Source organism: Citrus clementina, unplaced genomic scaffold (genome assembly GCF_000493195.1).
Source record: "Citrus clementina cultivar Clemenules unplaced genomic scaffold, Citrus_clementina_v1.0 scaffold_7, whole genome shotgun sequence".
Taxonomy (NCBI): Eukaryota; Viridiplantae; Streptophyta; class Magnoliopsida; order Sapindales; family Rutaceae; genus Citrus; species Citrus x clementina.
In genome coordinates, this window is record NW_006262075.1 from 5,110,483 (window position 1) to 5,127,810 (window position 17,328).

The 17,328-nt window shown below is 37.8% G+C and overlaps 3 protein-coding genes across 3 annotated transcripts; 2 read left to right on the plus strand and 1 right to left on the minus strand.

Annotated features, from left to right (window-relative positions):
• Positions 1-664: 664 nt before the first annotated feature.
• LOC18036889 (protein SKIP34) lies at positions 665-2,382 on the minus strand. The gene is made up of 2 exons (XM_006426195.2): positions 1,942-2,382; positions 665-1,676 (listed from the first exon to the last, which is right to left on the minus strand). The coding sequence occupies exon 1, from the start codon at positions 2,244-2,246 to the stop codon at positions 1,956-1,958; it is 291 nt and encodes a 96-aa protein (XP_006426258.1). The 5' UTR covers positions 2,247-2,382; the 3' UTR covers positions 665-1,676; positions 1,942-1,955.
• A 649-nt stretch (positions 2,383-3,031) lies between these two features.
• Positions 3,032-7,836, plus strand: LOC18037280 (protein ecdysoneless homolog). The gene is made up of 5 exons (XM_006426197.2): positions 3,032-4,229; positions 4,723-5,061; positions 6,167-6,300; positions 7,009-7,169; positions 7,406-7,836. Exons 1-5 carry the CDS (start codon positions 3,163-3,165, stop codon positions 7,595-7,597), a joined length of 1,893 nt encoding a protein of 630 aa, XP_006426260.1. The 5' UTR covers positions 3,032-3,162; the 3' UTR covers positions 7,598-7,836.
• A 606-nt stretch (positions 7,837-8,442) lies between these two features.
• Positions 8,443-11,380, plus strand: LOC18037299 (nicotinamidase 1). The gene is made up of 5 exons (XM_006426199.2): positions 8,443-8,998; positions 9,181-9,364; positions 9,459-9,592; positions 9,668-9,853; positions 10,915-11,380. Exons 1-5 carry the CDS (start codon positions 8,852-8,854, stop codon positions 11,005-11,007), a joined length of 744 nt encoding a protein of 247 aa, XP_006426262.1. The 5' UTR covers positions 8,443-8,851; the 3' UTR covers positions 11,008-11,380.
• The last annotated feature ends 5,948 nt before the right edge of the window (positions 11,381-17,328 follow it).

Here is a 17,328-nt window from a genome sequence, read left to right on the forward strand (position 1 = left end):
AATTTCAAAACTCACAATATTTTTCAAAATAAGATTTGCCAAATACTTAACTGATTCTCTTTAAGCTAATCATTTCTTTAGAACAGCTAACAACAATTATTTTAAAAGATGCAACATTCCCAAATTGGCTCTAAGTATCTTATTCCTACCTCTTGAGTAGATTCTAATTTATTCACACAATTTCTGTTTCCTCATCATCTATGCATAATGAATTGACATCACCAACACAGATTACAGAACAAAAGGGCACCTCATATTCAAATCAGAACATATAAATAATTGGAGCTTGAATTCTAATTTGGGTGGTAACTTAGAAAGGGATGAAAATAGATTTGTTCATGGAGTCAAATATGCAGTACTTCAAAGTATTTCGATATTGGAAAATTATCAATATACTTTTACTGTCAATAGAGGGTCAACTGGGCGGACAAAAAAGATAAATGAATTACAGTGTGAAACTCCGAATTTGATATTTTCACTTGGACTACATTTCATGCTTAACCAGCAAACAGTACCATAAAATGCCCAAGAAATCAAAAGTTGGAACAACTTTAGCTGTATCATTGCCAAAATGAATTATAACCTCAGGAAATTTCATAGAATTCATCTACAACCGAAAATTGTCTTCTAGATATCAGATATTTTGCAGTATGGATGCATAAATTATAGATAATAAGGGCAGGGGTCTGGGGAAAATTGAATGCAGATCAGTGAGATCACAAGATTCTGAGTTTTGAACGAATGCTTTTGAGCAGTGGCAGAATTTTACTGCTTCTACTCATAACACAAACATCATGATAGTTGGATTATTTTCAGATATTGCTCTCCTCCTCTATCAAATACCCGGCGAATTTGCCATTAACTCATAATTCATTTTCTGATGGCTAGCTTGCAGAGAAGTCAAGGAACTAATATAAACAAGATATAAGTTCAAAGCATGACACTCAAAACCTTATAGGCTGAGCATAGAGTTCCATAATTCAAAACTTTCATTTTCCGTCCTCCAATATAGCCAATCAGATATAAGCAAAAACCAGTACCTACCAGAGCTATCCGATAATGTTGACATTTTTACAATGAATCTAAAACCTTGAATCAGTAGCATTTCCATTGTCTAGAGGATACCGACTTCATTTTAAATCTCAACCACCTAACACAAAGCATGAAAGATTACTCCCAAGTGACCAGTCACTATAAAAAGTTGCTCATATACACATAGAGTTTACATGACTGATAAAGACACTTGGATAATCGATGATCCAAACGCTAGCGTTAATGATCAAATTCCTTACCAATGTGAATGCTTTTCACAGGTTTTCCAGAACACCCATCTCCCAAACTCATTGCGAATTATGAAATCAGCAAATATGATACTTAGCTTCTATACATTCTCTTATCCAATCACATCAACATATGAAACCTACACAGCAACTTCTCCCTTCAGTGACAACCCAAATGGTATCAACTGTGATGCCATGTTGTGCTGAAAGATAGAAAAAAGCTCTTAAACCTTTATTTAGAGCTCACTTCTTGCTACTTAAACAAAAAATAAACCAACTTGTTCATCAAATAAAACGCCCAGTAACTCATCCATTTTTCCTCTGACCCGAACTGAAACCATGATCACACTTTCACTAACACCAAAACACGGACTTTTACCTCAGCTGCATGCTTCACTGTATCCAACAATTAAACGTTAGCCTATGCAACAACAATTTCATCTAAAAAACTAAAGTTACTCAAATTTTCAACTCAACCAAAATTATATTAAAAAAAAAGAACGGAAGGATGATCAATCACATTAAACAAAATGAAAAATTTCGATCATTGGTCTGGTAGTAATTCCCTTCATATCTATGAAACATTTCAAACAGCACAAAAACAACAGTCACAACCAGCAAAAGAGAAAATCATATTAACAAGGGCATAAGCTAAAATCACCGGGAAAGATGATTCTATTTTTGGGGAATCGAAGAGAAAAGATGAACCAAGTGCTCTTGCTGCTCGCGAAACCGCCGTTTAAGGTAGGTCTCGAGGATTTCCATTACCGAAACGAATCGTTTCATTTCCTCGAGTCGGCGGCTGAGCTCAGCTTCTCGAGCCCTGGCTCGCGCCAGCCGCGCCTCAGTCTCGGCAAGCCGGCCCCGCAAGTCCTCCACCACCAATACATTCTCGTTTTCCGTCCGACGAGCTCTGGACTGAGCAAACGAGTCAGGTGATACAGATCGCCGGTGACCGTAACACATGATTGATTGCGAACGGCTTAGATGAATCAATTTCGTTTGAGAGAGTTGGTGAATCCTTATTCTTTTGCACTTTTGGGATCGATGGTTGCTGTCGGCTGATTTATCTGGACCGTTTGATCCAAGAATTCACCTCTGTTCCAATATCGTACTCTTCTCATTAAAATTAAAAGTGATAATATAATATATTACACAAAATTCTGTGATTACTCACAAATTAATTATTTTCTGTCTTATTTTATTTTATTTGGGTCACCCTATGTTACGTTGAGTGTAACATACACACACTCACAGCAACAGTAACAAGTCTCGTTATTTTATCGTTGCTGTGAGCGTGTGTATGTTACACTCAACGTAACATAACAGTGGCCTTTATTTAATTGTAAATTTAAGGGAAATAACACATACACCTCACGTGCATGTGGGTGTTACTGGTTGCAAAGTAGCGCCAGCTAATACAACACCTGAAAAGAATATCAATTGAATGAAATTTAAGTTGGAACTTAAATTAATTAAAAAGTTAAGATTCAAATATTAAAGTTATAATATTATTTAATTTAAAATTATGGGGTGGAAGGTGTTAATCTCTTGAAAATGATAACTGTAATTACACTCGTTGAAGGTACCCAACCGGGCCAACACCCACTACAACACCGTAAATACCAAGTAACATTAGAAGTTTTAGAACAATAATAACTGGATCAGGCTGCATGGCGGGCCTGGCTCGGCCCAACGCGTATTTATTTAATATTATGATTCGTCACTACCGTTGCAACTTGGAAGAAGAAAAATATTCTGGAAGAGACGTTGTTTTTCGAAAGAGGTGGGAATTTCCCCGAACAAAACCCGTTCTTCTGCGTCTGGCGCTAAAACCCAAGAAGATCAAAACTGAAAAATAGTGGCATCACTCTCTCACAAAATGGCAGCAACACGGCCACGTCTTCCAGACGACACCGTATTCTACTCTATATACCCAGACTCCACTCTTTCCACTTCATCTCTCCAATCCATCCACCTCCAAATCCTCGACCATCTCTCTCCTCTAATTTCCGATTACATCTGGCAACACGAGCCCTTCAATCTCTCCCTCTCCACCACCGCCATCCCTCACCTCCACGGCCACCTCCGCTTCGGAGATAATCTCGAAGACGAGTGGTTCACCGTTTTCTTACTCTTCGAAATCTCCCGCGCCTTTCATGCTTTATCTATCCGCGTTTGGGACTCCGACGGCGAGTTTTTACTCATAGAAGCCGCCTTCCACCTCCCCCGCTGGCTCAACCCAGACAACTCCGAAAACCGTTTGTTTATTCGCCGCGGTGATCTCCATATTATTCCCAAAACCTCCCTACCCGACCCTACATTAGTTGATAGTTTAAATTTTTTAATTAACAATGAGAACGAATCGCGTGCTTCTGAAGCCATTCAAAACGCAGTCAAGAGAAAGATTTCTGACTATCCTCATCGAGCTAAAAGGAATATGCATAACGTTAGGGTTAGGGTTCCGGTGTCGGTGGCTCAGGTGCTGAAGCACGAGCCTTGTTTGATTTCGCTTGCCGTAGAGGGGTTTTATGATAGAGATATTGATACCATGAAGTACGCGGCGAAAATGGAGAGGTTTTTGAGCAAAGGAAAAGAAGAAGAGTTGGTTTTGGTCAATGTGAAGATGTCGCGTGCAATGTATGCACAGTTGATGCAGCAAACGTTTCAGGCGCCCAAGTGTTATCCAATGCCCAGTAGGAGTGGTGATGCTGCAGGGTATTTGGAGGCTGAGCTAGGTATGAAGATTGCATGTGGTTTTGAGATGGTTTATTGGCAGAGGAAGAAGGAGGGAGATGAAGGGAAGGGTAGTACGCGGAGTAAGTATTTCGAGAGTTTAGAGAAAAGTGGGTATTTTGAAGGGTTGATTCCAGGATCAAAGGAGTACAAGAGGTTGATGGAGAATGCTGAGGAGTATTATAGGAAGAGCAACTTGTTTGTCAGAACTAGGTATATGAATGAAATATTGCTTGTTTTTCTGATTTTCCAAAATGTATGTAGAACAATCAGTTATTTGTCATCTATTGTTATGCTTTTTCGTTCAAAGTAGTCCATAGAATTGTTTTCATGTTTGAGAGATCACGTTATTAAGTCAGCACTAGTAGAAAGGTTTTGAAGTTTGTAGAAGGTATTGTGATAATTGGTGAGTAGGATACCTGCCTGTTTTGTAGAGCTAAGCAAGGAAGTTTTGGAGTTTGAAGTCAAGTTAGATTTCACTGTTTTTTCCTCTCTCTCTTTTTTTTTTAATATTTTATTGTCGAAAATATTTCTGAGTACCCTTGATTTTTTCTAGTGAGGCATAACTATGTGATTCTTTCATTAGTTATAGCACTATTCTGTTTACAGCTTTCGTTAAGATTTTACTAGGAGCATCAACGATTTTTTTTTTTGGTTAGTTTGTAGTAATGTAGCATGTGTAATTTAGATTTCTCTTTTCTTGCAGTGAAATGTTGAGTGCTCCAGTGAGACGCATAGATGAAATTCTTGCTTTACCTCATTCAGCCAATGATTTTAGCAGTCAGGAAGTTCCTCCTTCAGATGATGATTCTTGGCTCTACAGTGGTGAGGATGAGTTGAACTCTACTCTTCAAGAGAGAGAAAAGGAGTTGGAACTTTATAATTCAAAGCTTAACAGTAAACAGAAATCTAAGGAGTCACAGGATAGTGGTCCTTCATCCAGTAAAGATATTGATGATTTTGATCCTCGTGACATAGCAAAAACCATGCAGGCTTTTGTCCGTAAAGTATCTAGCTACAAGGGAGCAGAGGTTCCAGAAAATAGGTTAGTATGCCTTTACATCTATCCACATCTTCAACAAGTTTACACACTTATATTCATACACGCACATGAACATTTAGGATGCCAGATTTAGCTTTGCCGTTGATATCCTCTCTCCCACACAAAGCAACCCTGTTCCCATAAATGTTGCATATATTTATTCTAAATAGCATTGTTGGTTTGTTCGTTTTTGGATCCTTTGATTTAAAATATTCTGTACATGATGAGGCACTATGGATGTTTGAAGTTTTTTTCCCCAAAAATATCCTGATAACTTGTAGTTGAAATTTACCTGGTGTAAAAATAGGATTAGTCTTAAGCTTATTTAGGATTTTGAATTTGATTTAATTGGTTACCACGTGCTTTAATTAGTTGGTGATTTTTGAAATTCAGAGTTTTGTTTAAAGGAATAAATATGGCTGTAATGCTTTCTTGCAAACATACGAAGATGTAACAATTACAATTGTGCCTTTTGAAGCGATGGTTTCTGAGGATGTCTCCCCTCTGATTCAGCCAATGGGGGAAGATTTAATTAACTTTTCCCTGCACGAATGTGTATTCTGCATCTCCTCTGTGAGATATGAATGCAGCAAATTCATGCCCATACTTGGTTTTATCCATCTATTTCCCCTCTTGTTATTTCTACCGTGCACCAACCCCCCCCCCCCCCCCCTTCTTCCTCTTTTTTTTCCTTCTCTCTCTCTCTCTTCATAAACCATAGTTAATTTGCATCATTACCTTAGCTGGACTTCACACAGAACCTGAGTCTTACTGCTTTGTTTGAAGTCCTGACATCAGCCTCTGTGCTCAATGCACATAACTTGAGGTTAAGAAGGTGTGCAATTCCTTTTTGTAATTTCTTTTCTTTTTGATTGGGTGGGAAGTGGAGTTACCTTCTTTCTTTCTTTTTTCTCTGAGTCGGTCGAAATGGGAGGGCAGTAAACTCCTGTGAATGAGTTCTAACCGTTGCTTCATTACATAAATTGCATGGCTTATGATTATTTGTATGTGTTGTGGGACATTTTTCAAATGTATGTCTACTTATTTTATTGGGATCAACACTGAATGCAACATGTGATTTATCTTTTTTTTTTTTTTTTGGGTAAAGAAATTTGGAAGAAGTTGACCTTGATGTGGACCGTTTCATGAAGGACATGGAATCAGTAATGAAAGATCAAGGTTGCCAAGACATTGCTGATAATGATGATTCTGAAGAGGGGTCTTCTTCAGATATGGATTTTGGTAAGCCTCAATTCAGTTTATGAATGGTTATATTTGCAGTAGATTTTTATTTTTATTGGCAGTGAAGTTATTAAAATTCTAGTTATATTTCTTCATCTCTCTCCCTCTGTAGTCTGTATGGTTGTGAAAATTTTGACAATTTGGAAGCAGTTCAAACTTTGTTAAAATAGCCTAAACATGTGATCCTATCATAAAGAGGTTAAAAAATTGTGCAGTTAATTGCGCATCCACAAAATGCCTTTTGCTGAAAATTCTGATGATACAATTAATTACACATGACTCTGCTTTACAGTTCAGAATTGTGATAATGGTATGCATTTGGATGGTTGTATCCTGCGTGATGCAGGTTGCTTCTATTATTTGATTGTTTGACCTTGCTTTCTGTCTACACACATTTTGACAAAATGTGCTCCAATAGAAAGTTCAAACTGAAAAAAGTCTCAAGCTTCTGATTTGTGGCATATATGAGGGTTCAGCTGGACATGTTGTCTTACTGGTCTTACTGATACTTTTAAGGGCCGCTCAATCTTTTTAACATTACTAACAGAAAACTGCCTTCTTTCTATGCATCCATATTTGTTTCATACCTAAATGCACATCATTGACTGACTAAGCATGTGTGCTATTAGTGCCTGAAAAGTTTATGGTTCTTTTTAGATAGAGTAGTTATTTTTGGGGTTCTAATATTTTCATTAATGATATACTCAGATGAGTTCAAGGATGGTAGTGATGTTGCTGAGGAGGACAATAATGATGGAGAAGATACCTTCATGAGCTCATATTCTGATGCTTTGAACAGTGAGCTGAGGAACACTTCCCTGAAGAAAAGTTTCATACATGCAAATGAAGAACCTTTCAAGAAATCTGAGGTATTCTTGTCATGGATGTGGAGGGACTATTATAAATTTTATATGATTTACAAATACTTTTAGCTTTTCTTTTAATCTTGCTTTATAGGAGAGTAACTGTATGATTGAAGTAGCGTTGGAGTTTTATACTTACTTTTGATTTTTGAATTGAATGGTGTTAGACTTTAGCCAACCTTACTTTTATTACTTCCAAATCTTGTGTCATAGTAGCTGATGAATAAATTTTATTCGTGCAGGGAGCATCAAACGCCACAGATGGCATGGATGAGGACTTCACTCCTGTGGATGTGGATTTGAACCTTGTGAAGAACTTGCTTGATTCCTTTTCTTCTCAACAAGGTCTCCCTGGCCCTACTTCCAATTTGCTCGGCCTGATGGGTGTAAAACTCCCGAAAGATGATGACAAGGGTAAGGGCAAGAGCTTATGAATTGGTTATGTCTGATCAGCCTCTCCAATATCGAATCGCTTATATTGCTAGGTTCCTGAGTTTGTGAATTAACCCTCCTACACAATTCCTTTCCTCAGATAGTACTGTACACATCTAGTGTAGGTGTTTTACGTTTCCGTTTCTGTATTTCTTTCACCAATTTCTTATCTTGGCAGCGTAATGATCGCTTATTTAAGTTGTGAAAATAAGAGAAGTCTTGAGTTGATTTTAAGTGCTTATCCGCTGCTCTGGATATGTGAATTTAATATAATGTCAAACAGTAAACGTGGTAGCACAGGAATTCCATTGATCTATTGGCCTTTCAAAATGAGCTAATAGCTCCTGTTTGCTGTACTTTCAACAAATTTATTCATTTAGTTTAGTTGGGAATTATTATAAACACATATATTATATACTGAGTGGCTTTTGAAAAGAGAGAAGAAGAAGAAAAAAAAAAAAGAACAGAGTGGATTTTTGTGACAACGTTATTACTGAAACTGGACAGATCATGGATCTAATTATAAGATGAGATGCGTTTTGCTGGTATGGATGAGGCTTAGCACAGATAAGTGTGGAAGCTTTTTATTGAGAGCATGAAATATGTATCCTTACGAGCATATCTAACTGAGAGATTAACAAATGCAATCCTCTCTAGAATTCAAAAATTATGAATGCGAACTCGTCAAGTCTAACATTGGCAGTTGGAAAGTGTTACAGTGATGAATCGACAGGTCAGGTCCGGTCCGGTCCTTTGTTCTATCTAATATATATATAATTACAGCAAACATCAGTGCTGTAATTAAAATGGGTAAATCATAATGACAGATGGTGAGTTGAATCGAGATCGTGGGGTGTACAACACTCTGAAAGCTCAGATGCTCAGAAACTACCCAAGGGTCGTCCAAAGAAAAGAAAAGACGAAACAACACCAACGACCAAACCCAATTGCGCTCAGTTTTAAAATAAAAAAGTGGACGCCACTACTTTCCGCCTAACCAATTGAATCTCAGTTTTATGAATGAATAAATGTCCTTGTACATTGTCGCAGCAACTTTCGAGAGGCAAGTCTTTAACGGTATAGGGTCTTCTAATGTCATCGACGGCTCAGATTGATTCTAATAGACTTCGCACTTCTGTTTCTTTTGACCAATAATAGTATACCTACCTCCTCATTCAAGGCACGTATTTCGAGTGTTTTTTCCCAAATCGCTTCAGCGTTGTCTTCTTTTGTTTTGGTTTGTCCTTTACTGGAAGATGATGATGACCTCAAAGACAATTGATTTGCTGAGGAACGAACTTCCAGTGGAACAAGAATCTCTGTTCTTGTCTGGAGATGTTAAGACCGGTCTTGTTCTTGTTGACGTTGTTAATGGCTTTTGTACTGTTGGTTCTGGCAACTTGGTAACATTTTAATATTATCTTTTTATTTTATTTTATTTTATTTGCCACATCATCTCATCTGATGACGATAATCGCCGCCAGCAATCAAATTTTTTATCTGAAATGTTGCATGCTCAAATTTAACTTGCGTATGACGGTTGTATTGAGATTGTTCTATCTATGGATTCGTGCTTCTTCCACAGGCTCCATCACAGCCTGATGGACAAATCTCTGAAATGGTAGACGAATCAGTGAGACTTGCAAGAGTGTTCTGTGAGAAGAAATGGCCCGTTTTTGCTTTTCTTGATACCCATTATCCCGATGTCCCTGAGCCCCCATATCCTCCTCACTGTATTAGTGGAACTGATGAATCAAATCTAGTTCCAGGTACTTTTTATGTTAGTGTTAGCGGTAACTTGTATATTTGGCCATTGGCATGTATTACCCCTTTTCTAATCTTGCTTCCGTGTTGTTGTGGCAGAATTACAATGGTTGGAGAATGAAACTAATGTAACACTCAGGCGCAAGGATTGCATTGATGGGTTTCTTGGCTCTGTTGAGAAAGATGGCTCCAATGTGTTTGTTAACTGGGTGAAGAGCAATCAGATTAAAAATGTAAGTTTTTCTAATTTTTCATGATTTACTGGGGAAAATTTCATCTGATTTTGCTTACCTTGATGGTGTCTGAAGGTACTGGTGTTAGGGATATGCACGGACGCATGTGTGCTCGATTTTGTGTGTTCCACATTATCTGCAAGAAATCGCGGTTTTCTTGCCCCTCTGGAGGATGTGATTGTGTATTCACGTGGATGTGCAACTTATGATTTTCCAGTTCATGTTGCCAAAAATATCAAAGATGCTCTGCCTCATCCACAGGTGCTTTAAATCATTAGATCGTTGTATTTGACGTTATTATGTCTGTTCATTTTATTAGGAATATTGCTAAATTTTATAAGCACACTTATATCTCGTAGAAATCATTTATTGCTCTCCTTGAAGAAGTTGGTACTTGGTAAACATGAGCATGCAAATTTTGTGTTATACAACTTGAATTGAATCAGAAGATTCCTTCGGATGAACTTGTATCCATCCATAAATAGATAATAGTCACAGGAGACTCTGGGGAGAGAAAGAGAGAGAGAGAAGAATGTCTATGTGGTAGTTGATACATAGTTTGATGTAATTCCCTCTCTAACCAACTTCCTGAACTTTTTATATGTAGCCAATGCAATATAATGCAATTGTTGAAGTAATACCTAAAATCTTTATCATGCTTCATCAGTTGAATTCTAAGGAATTGGTTAAGTCAGTTTAAATGATTGAAGACAATAATTTACAGTATGACAACCTAGTTGTTCCAATACATTATGTAAAATGACCACAGGTGCCAGAAAACAGTACCTGGTGAGAAATTGAGGAGGGTGATCACTTTCTGATTTCTCTGATTTTAGATCAAAGTTCATCCACGAGGTTCCTTTTGACTCTCTCATTTGGTTTAGTGATGAGCTTTAGGCACGTGCAGGAAAAGGTTTATGGTATATTTTGCTTCTTGATCATTGGTTTCAGCCAATGATACCTGAATAAATATTTAATTATAACTAGAATTAATATCAATGATTTCAGATAAGTAGGATTGAGACAAGGTCCTCTAGGATATCAAACATCTTTTAAAATGCTAGGTGAGATACCGAGCTTACAGCCTTATATGCGCTCATCCTCTCTTTCTTCAGATGTGTTCAAATCTCCTTTACTAGTCGTTTATCAACAGTAATAGGATTGAAGATGCATAATGCTGGAGTCATAATTGTCAATGTTTTAGATCAGAGGATTCATGTTGAGGTTCATCATCATGTGCACAAACTTTTAATGACTTACTTTTCTAATTACTGAATATTAAGTTTTGTTATTGAATATGTATTTTTTTATTGACATGGCAGGATTTGATGCATCATATAGGACTCTTCATTGCCAAAGGAAGGGGAGCTAAGGTAGTATCAGGGGTGTCATTTGGTGCGTTGAAAGAGCCATGATTTTCCCCATCTATAGACACGTTTGGGGCAGCTGCACTGCCACCGCGCAGCTGCTCCCCATGCCATATTCTAGGGGAATAATAATATGTAGATATTTGTAATAAAGATATGTATGTATCACGAGTGCGCAAGAGAGATTCCATAAGGATAAGTATGTACTGTGTGATGAGTCATAAAGGAATCTCCTTTATGAGAAAAATGTAATAATATAAATAGTAAAAGGAGATTCCCTTGGTGCCTATAAAAATGACTCCTTGAGAGTGTAGTGGATCATCGAGTCTTGGAGTCGTTGTATGATATAGTCTTAGGTGAAATCTTGTATTCTACTTTCTCTGTAATAAAACCATCCTTTAATATTACTTTTAATTTGGTATCAGAGCTATATTTCCTTAAAGGAAACCCCTGTGTATATAACAATATTATGCTCTGTGGTTGCCGAAATACTTCCGATCCTCCACGTTAGAAAATTGTTGGATACTGACTTGGTTTCAGAAAACAAAGCCTCTCAGTGAGAATTCCCTCAGGTGTGGCGCCTGTTTGAAAATGCCAAGAGAGCCGTGTGTTTAGGGCTTATCACCTCAAAGAAAACTCTGCGAAACACTTTAGCTATGGAAAATCCAAACAATCCTATATCAGAATCCCAAACAATTTTTTATCCTTCCTCCTCAGCCATCAGAGTCCCTATAGATAGCTCACTCTCCATAAACTTCCATTTTGAAACTCAAGAAGATGAAAACAAAGAAAGAGTTATTCAGTCCTTTACACTAGATCTATTAGACCCTTCAGATGCTACTATGTAAATACTACCTTAAACTCCCTGAAAGTCATAATCCCAATTAGACAATCCAAACTAAAAACCATCTACAAATCTTCTGAAATAATTGTCCAAGCAATATCTTCCAACTCCAAAGAAACCTACTTACCCATACTCTCTCTTCCTGAAATTTGTATCTTGGAGCAATCTAGATAGGATTACAACTATTATTCCTAACTGGAAAAGATGTGACATCCTTTGTTGCCATCCTTGATATTAGATGACAGACATTTGAAAAGGCCCTGATTATTGTTGTAAACGCATGACTAAACCAAGGTCACCTTGTACTCCAAATAGAGCCCAACTTTACCATTGATCTAAACATGTTGTCCCTCACAGAAGCCATCAAAATACTAATCCAGTTGAATGGATTAACCATGAAGCCTGATGAGTCAGCCCTAGCAATCTATCACTCTATGACTTATAAAGTTCAAACCCACATATTTTCCATTAACAGTACTGGAAGGCCCATCACTAGATTCCTTGCTAGGAAGGCAGAGTAATACAGCCCAGGGCTTATAGACAAAACTAATTTATTTTTCCACCTCAGTGGATTAATGATTATAAGAGGAACAACAGACCTCAGCAAATTCATGAGGTTCCAAAGGTTGACAGACTACAAGGTGGCAGGATTTCAGTTTCTTTTCCAACAGAAACCAAACCACTGTATCCATGTGAAAAATGCTAGATCGAAGGAATGCGTCCTTTCTCCTGTATACATATGCCCAGAAGATCAAACTTCATTAGAATCATGGGACCAATCACCATGATTAATACTTCAGATCTTGATAATGAATTTGTCAAGGACATGACAGGTGAAATAATTGCAGTCCGTTAGGTCATTCAGAAAACCAACCTTGCTGAGTTCGGACCAATTGAAAAGACGTTAAATTGGACCAACATCAATGTTGTTGAACAGAACCAAGCATTAAGAGAAATTCTAATCAACCAACAGCAAATCATGGCCCAATTAGCTAGATTGGATAAGCAGGTAAAGAAAACTAGGAAGATTCACAAGATGACTACTCAGCAGTTGTCACATCTTCATGAAAAGCCCAGACTAATAAGCGTGATAGTCAGAACAGGAGTAGACTTTGACAAGGAAATGGAAAGAACCAGATAATGCTTTCGAAGGCCAGCATCGAGAAAATGAAAAAGTATGCCTACAAAGCCTTAGCATATTTGGGAAGAAAATGCTTATAGAAACAATCAGAAAGCATTTTGGAGAAGCTATGCCCCACCACCTCAATATCCTTGGCCTATAAAGGCATCATGATGATGAGACGATGATAAGACTAATACTTCTTCAGGATCAGGATCCTCTTCAGAGGATGAACCCCCAATTTCAATCTCAATGGAAAGGCTTAATCCTATTAATCCCACATATGTGGATGTTATTTAACATAACCAAACATTAAGATAAATTCCAATCAACTAACAACAAATCACGGCCCAATTAGCTAGATTGGATAAGCAGGTAAAGAAAACCAGAAAGATTCACAAGATGACTACTCAGCAGTTGTCACAGCTTCATGAAAAGCCCAGACCAATAAGCGTGATAGTTAGAACAGGAGTAGACTCTGACAAGGAAATGAAAAGAACCAGACAATGCTTTCGAAGGCCAGCATCCAGAAAATGGAAAAGTATGCCTACAAAGCCTTAGCATATTTGGGAAGAAAATGTTTCTGGAAACAATCAGAAAGCATTTTAGAGAAGCTATGTGCCACCACCTCAATATCCTTGGCCTATAAAGGCATCATGATGAGGAGACGATGATGAGACTAATACTTCTTTAGGATCAGGATCCTCTTCAGAAGAGGAACCCCCAATTTCAATCTCAATGGAAATGCCTAATCTTGTTAATCCCACATATGTGGATATCATGAAAAAGGTTTGCAGCTTTTACCACTGAAGAAGGCCAAATTTCTGACCCAAACAGAACTATACCAACCCAGAATCCAACAGGAGCAACTCAATTCACTGCCGCTGAATATGCAGAACCCTAGGCATCTGGTGTAGAATCATCAAATCCAATAAGGAGACCCCCAAGAAATGTCCCTACAACAAAACAAGGAGACGAGTTTTCCCAATGAGAATAATGAGAAACGAGTGTCCAAATTGGGCATTCAACCATCGGGAAGATTTTTTAGAATATAAATGTAGTAAAGCCTAAAGAAAGGCTAGCATGTTTTGAAAAGATGGCAGCATGGTACGAGGGAGAATGTTAGAAGGCTCCACAACTGACAAGAAGAGTAGCAATTTTAAGACTGGTAGTAGGATTTACCGGATAATTGAGAAGATGATGGGGAAGAAAGTTAATCATACAAGAGATGGACTACATGCTGAGTAGAGAAGATCATTGTCAAGCGATCCTGGATTATTTATCTTTAGATTTTCTAGGACCATATGAGAAGGAGGAAAAAATAGCAGAAAAGCAGTTCCTGCAAAACAAATGTGATGTTAGGCAAATGGAAGAATACTAAATGGAACAAAAAAGATTGTATTATACTTTCCATAAGCCAACAGAGACAATCCACATGACGTTTGTCTTGAACATGCCAGGACCAGTTGCTGAAATGATGGAAGCAAAGCTTAAGGCAGATGTTGTAAGAGATATGACAACTCTTAGCTTGGCACAACTATACCAAATGGCGATGGAATTAATCCAAAGCCATTGCAGGACTCAGGAACTGAAAAAGCACATGAAGCATATAGAAAAGACATCATTGCAAAAATATTGCAATGATAAGCCCAACAAATTTGGTTGCCAGCATACTGACAAAACATGCCATTGTAAGCCTTTCAAGAAAAGGAAGTCATGGAAGAAACCCTGGAAGTTATATCAAGGAAAAGGCTATAAATATGTCAAGAAAAGAAAGCATCCTAAAGCCTCAGGAAAATGCTTCATTTATGGGAAAAAAAAAGGACATTATGCCAAACAATGTAAGTCCAAAAAGCGGATTCTGAAAAAACTTCTTCAGATGATACATCAAATAGACTTTGATTATGACTACTATGGCTGGACAACCAATCTTGCTAAGGCAGTTCTTACTTTAGAAGAAGAAAATGAGACAAAGGAAAGTCTGAACGATGAGTTAAGCAGCATTAAAGAAGAACCTGTCATGATGATGAAACCACCATTGTCAGTAAATCTCACCATGCAGCCTTCATCATACTTCAGGCCATACATAAAAGTCATTCTCAAACCAACAGAAGAAAAACAGGTAGCACTCACGACCCTCATTGACACATGAGCTGTCGATTCTATCATACTGGAAGCTTGTGTACCAAGGCATTGCTATGTTCCCACACAAGTTGCTTTTACCACAGCACGTGGAGAAAATTTCTACAGCAATAGATACACAAGACCCATAGAACTACAACCATTTGGGCTAAGGCATGGGTTCTTTGTCTTTGATCACTCTGGAGAAGACATGATACTGGGTACTGACTTTTTAAGTCTCATTGCCCCATTTGCATTCTTTCCAGAAGGATTCTTTTACACCATTCATAATCCTATGGATGGTAAACCACACATCTTTCAAGTTCCTTGGGTTGAAAAATAATCCATTTTTGGAGATAGTGATAATAAGAGAAAATTACGTAGAAGCCCAATCCATAAATTTGAGACCCAAATAAAAGAGTTGCTTGAGTGTTGTGCAAAAGTACCAAACAAGTTTTGGGCACGAGAACAATACTTTGTGTCTCTACCATACAAAGATGGATGGATTATGCCACACCAAACAGCTTCGCATCCTAGTATGCCCCATGATGAGAAACTGTGCAGAGCATAAATCCAGGCCTTAATAAATCTTAAACTAATCATGTTATCTAAGTCTTATTGGGCCAGCTTAGCATTTTATGTCAATAAACATTCAGAACAGATATGTGGCAAAAAGAGATTAGTGATAGATTACAGGAAACTGAATGATTGCTTGCAAGACATAAAGTACCTCATTCCACATTCGACACACCTTTTAAAGGGAATGGCAGGAGCAAATATTCTCAAAGTTTAACATGAAGTCTGGCTTCTGGCAAATTGGAATAAAGGAAGAAGACATGCATAAGACAGCGTTTATGGTCCCTCACGAGCATTATGAGTGGAACGTGATGCCTTTTGGACTAAAGAATGCACTGTCAGAATTACAAAACATGATGGATGAGGTGTACAAATCTATCTCAGGATTCTGCCTTATCTATATTGATGATGCTTTCATATACAATAATAGTGATGAGGAGCATGCAAAACATTTGTCCAGATTCAATAACTAACATTCAGACATGGGTTAGCTCTATCAGAATTCAAGATGAAGATAGGCCTCGAATAAGTAGATTTTTTAGGATTGCATATCAAACATGGATACATCATTGCTCAGCCACACATTGCTGAGAAAATATCTTAATTCCCTGACCAGTTGTCCAGCAGAAAGTAGATCCAACAATTTTTTGGAATCATCAATTATGCAGCAAACCATATCCAGAACCTTTCGATGATGACGAGTCAGATATCCAGACACTTAAAGAAAGGTGCACCATAATGTTCTGAAGAAGCGACAAAAGCAGTAAAAGAGCTAAAGCAAAAGTGTGAGTCACTTTCACCATTAAAGATTCCAGAAAAGAGACAACTCATCCTGCAAATTGACGCAAGTGAGAATTATTGGGGAGCATTATTGATAGAAGAATCCAAGGGAAATAAGAGAGTTTGTGGCTATAAATCTGGGCATTTTCGGTGATGGCGAGTCAGATATCCAGACACTTAAAGAAAGGTGCACCACAATGGTCTGAAGAAGCGACAAAAGCAGTAAATGAGCTAAAGCAAAAGTGTAAGTCACTTCCACTATTAAAGATTCCAGAAAAGGGACAACTCATCCTGCAAACTGACGCAAGTGAGAATTATTGGGGAGCATTATTAATAGAAGAATTAGAGGGAAATAAGAGAGTCAGTGGCTATAAATCTAGGTAGTTCAACGACACTCAAAGCCACTACCCGTCCTATAAAAAGAAGTACTAGCAGTAGTAAAATGGATAAACAAATTCAAGTTCTTCATTTCTCTCACTCATTTTATAGTCGAAACATATTACAAGTACCTGCAGGGTCTTCTAAGGAGAAAAGAAGGTAAAATCTCAAGTCCACAAATCGCTAGGTAGTTAGAATCCCTTTCGAGATTCAAGTTCGAAGTCACACACATTAAGGGAGAATCAAACACAGTTGCTGACTTCCTCTCTAGGCCAATTATGATGATGAAAAGAAGCTTGCCTAAACCTTGGCAAGAAGGAACATCCAAATGGCATAAAGAAAGAGCTTATTTTTTTAAAGATATGTCAACGTCTATGTCATGGCTTCCTCCCGAAATCAGCAAAATAATTTTCAAAAAGGTCATTGATTATATAAGAGACTCGTATGACAAAGCCCTTACATGGAGAGTCTAACAACTCTTGAGCAAATAAGAATTAAGGCCTGCCCAAAACCAGCTATGCCAGCGACCCTTTGAGCCATTCCTAGAGGC

Excerpts from the sequence above, each read along its gene's own strand:
- LOC18036889 (XM_006426195.2), bottom strand. The coding sequence starts at position 2,246 with ATGTGTTACGGTCACCGGCGATCTGTATCACCTGACTCGTTTGCTCAG.
- LOC18037299 (XM_006426199.2), top strand. The coding sequence starts at position 8,852 with ATGATGATGACCTCAAAGACAATTGATTTGCTGAGGAACGAACTTCCA. Across the intron at positions 9,365-9,458 it reads TGAATCAAATCTAGTTCCAG|AATTACAATGGTTGGAGAAT; the intron begins GTACTTTTTATG and ends TTGTTGTGGCAG. Across the intron at positions 9,854-10,914 it reads ATGCTCTGCCTCATCCACAG|GATTTGATGCATCATATAGG; the intron begins GTGCTTTAAATC and ends TTGACATGGCAG.
- LOC18037280 (XM_006426197.2), top strand. The coding sequence starts at position 3,163 with ATGGCAGCAACACGGCCACGTCTTCCAGACGACACCGTATTCTACTCT. Across the intron at positions 6,301-7,008 it reads TTCTTCAGATATGGATTTTG|ATGAGTTCAAGGATGGTAGT; the intron begins GTAAGCCTCAAT and ends TGATATACTCAG. Across the intron at positions 7,170-7,405 it reads AACCTTTCAAGAAATCTGAG|GGAGCATCAAACGCCACAGA; the intron begins GTATTCTTGTCA and ends TTATTCGTGCAG.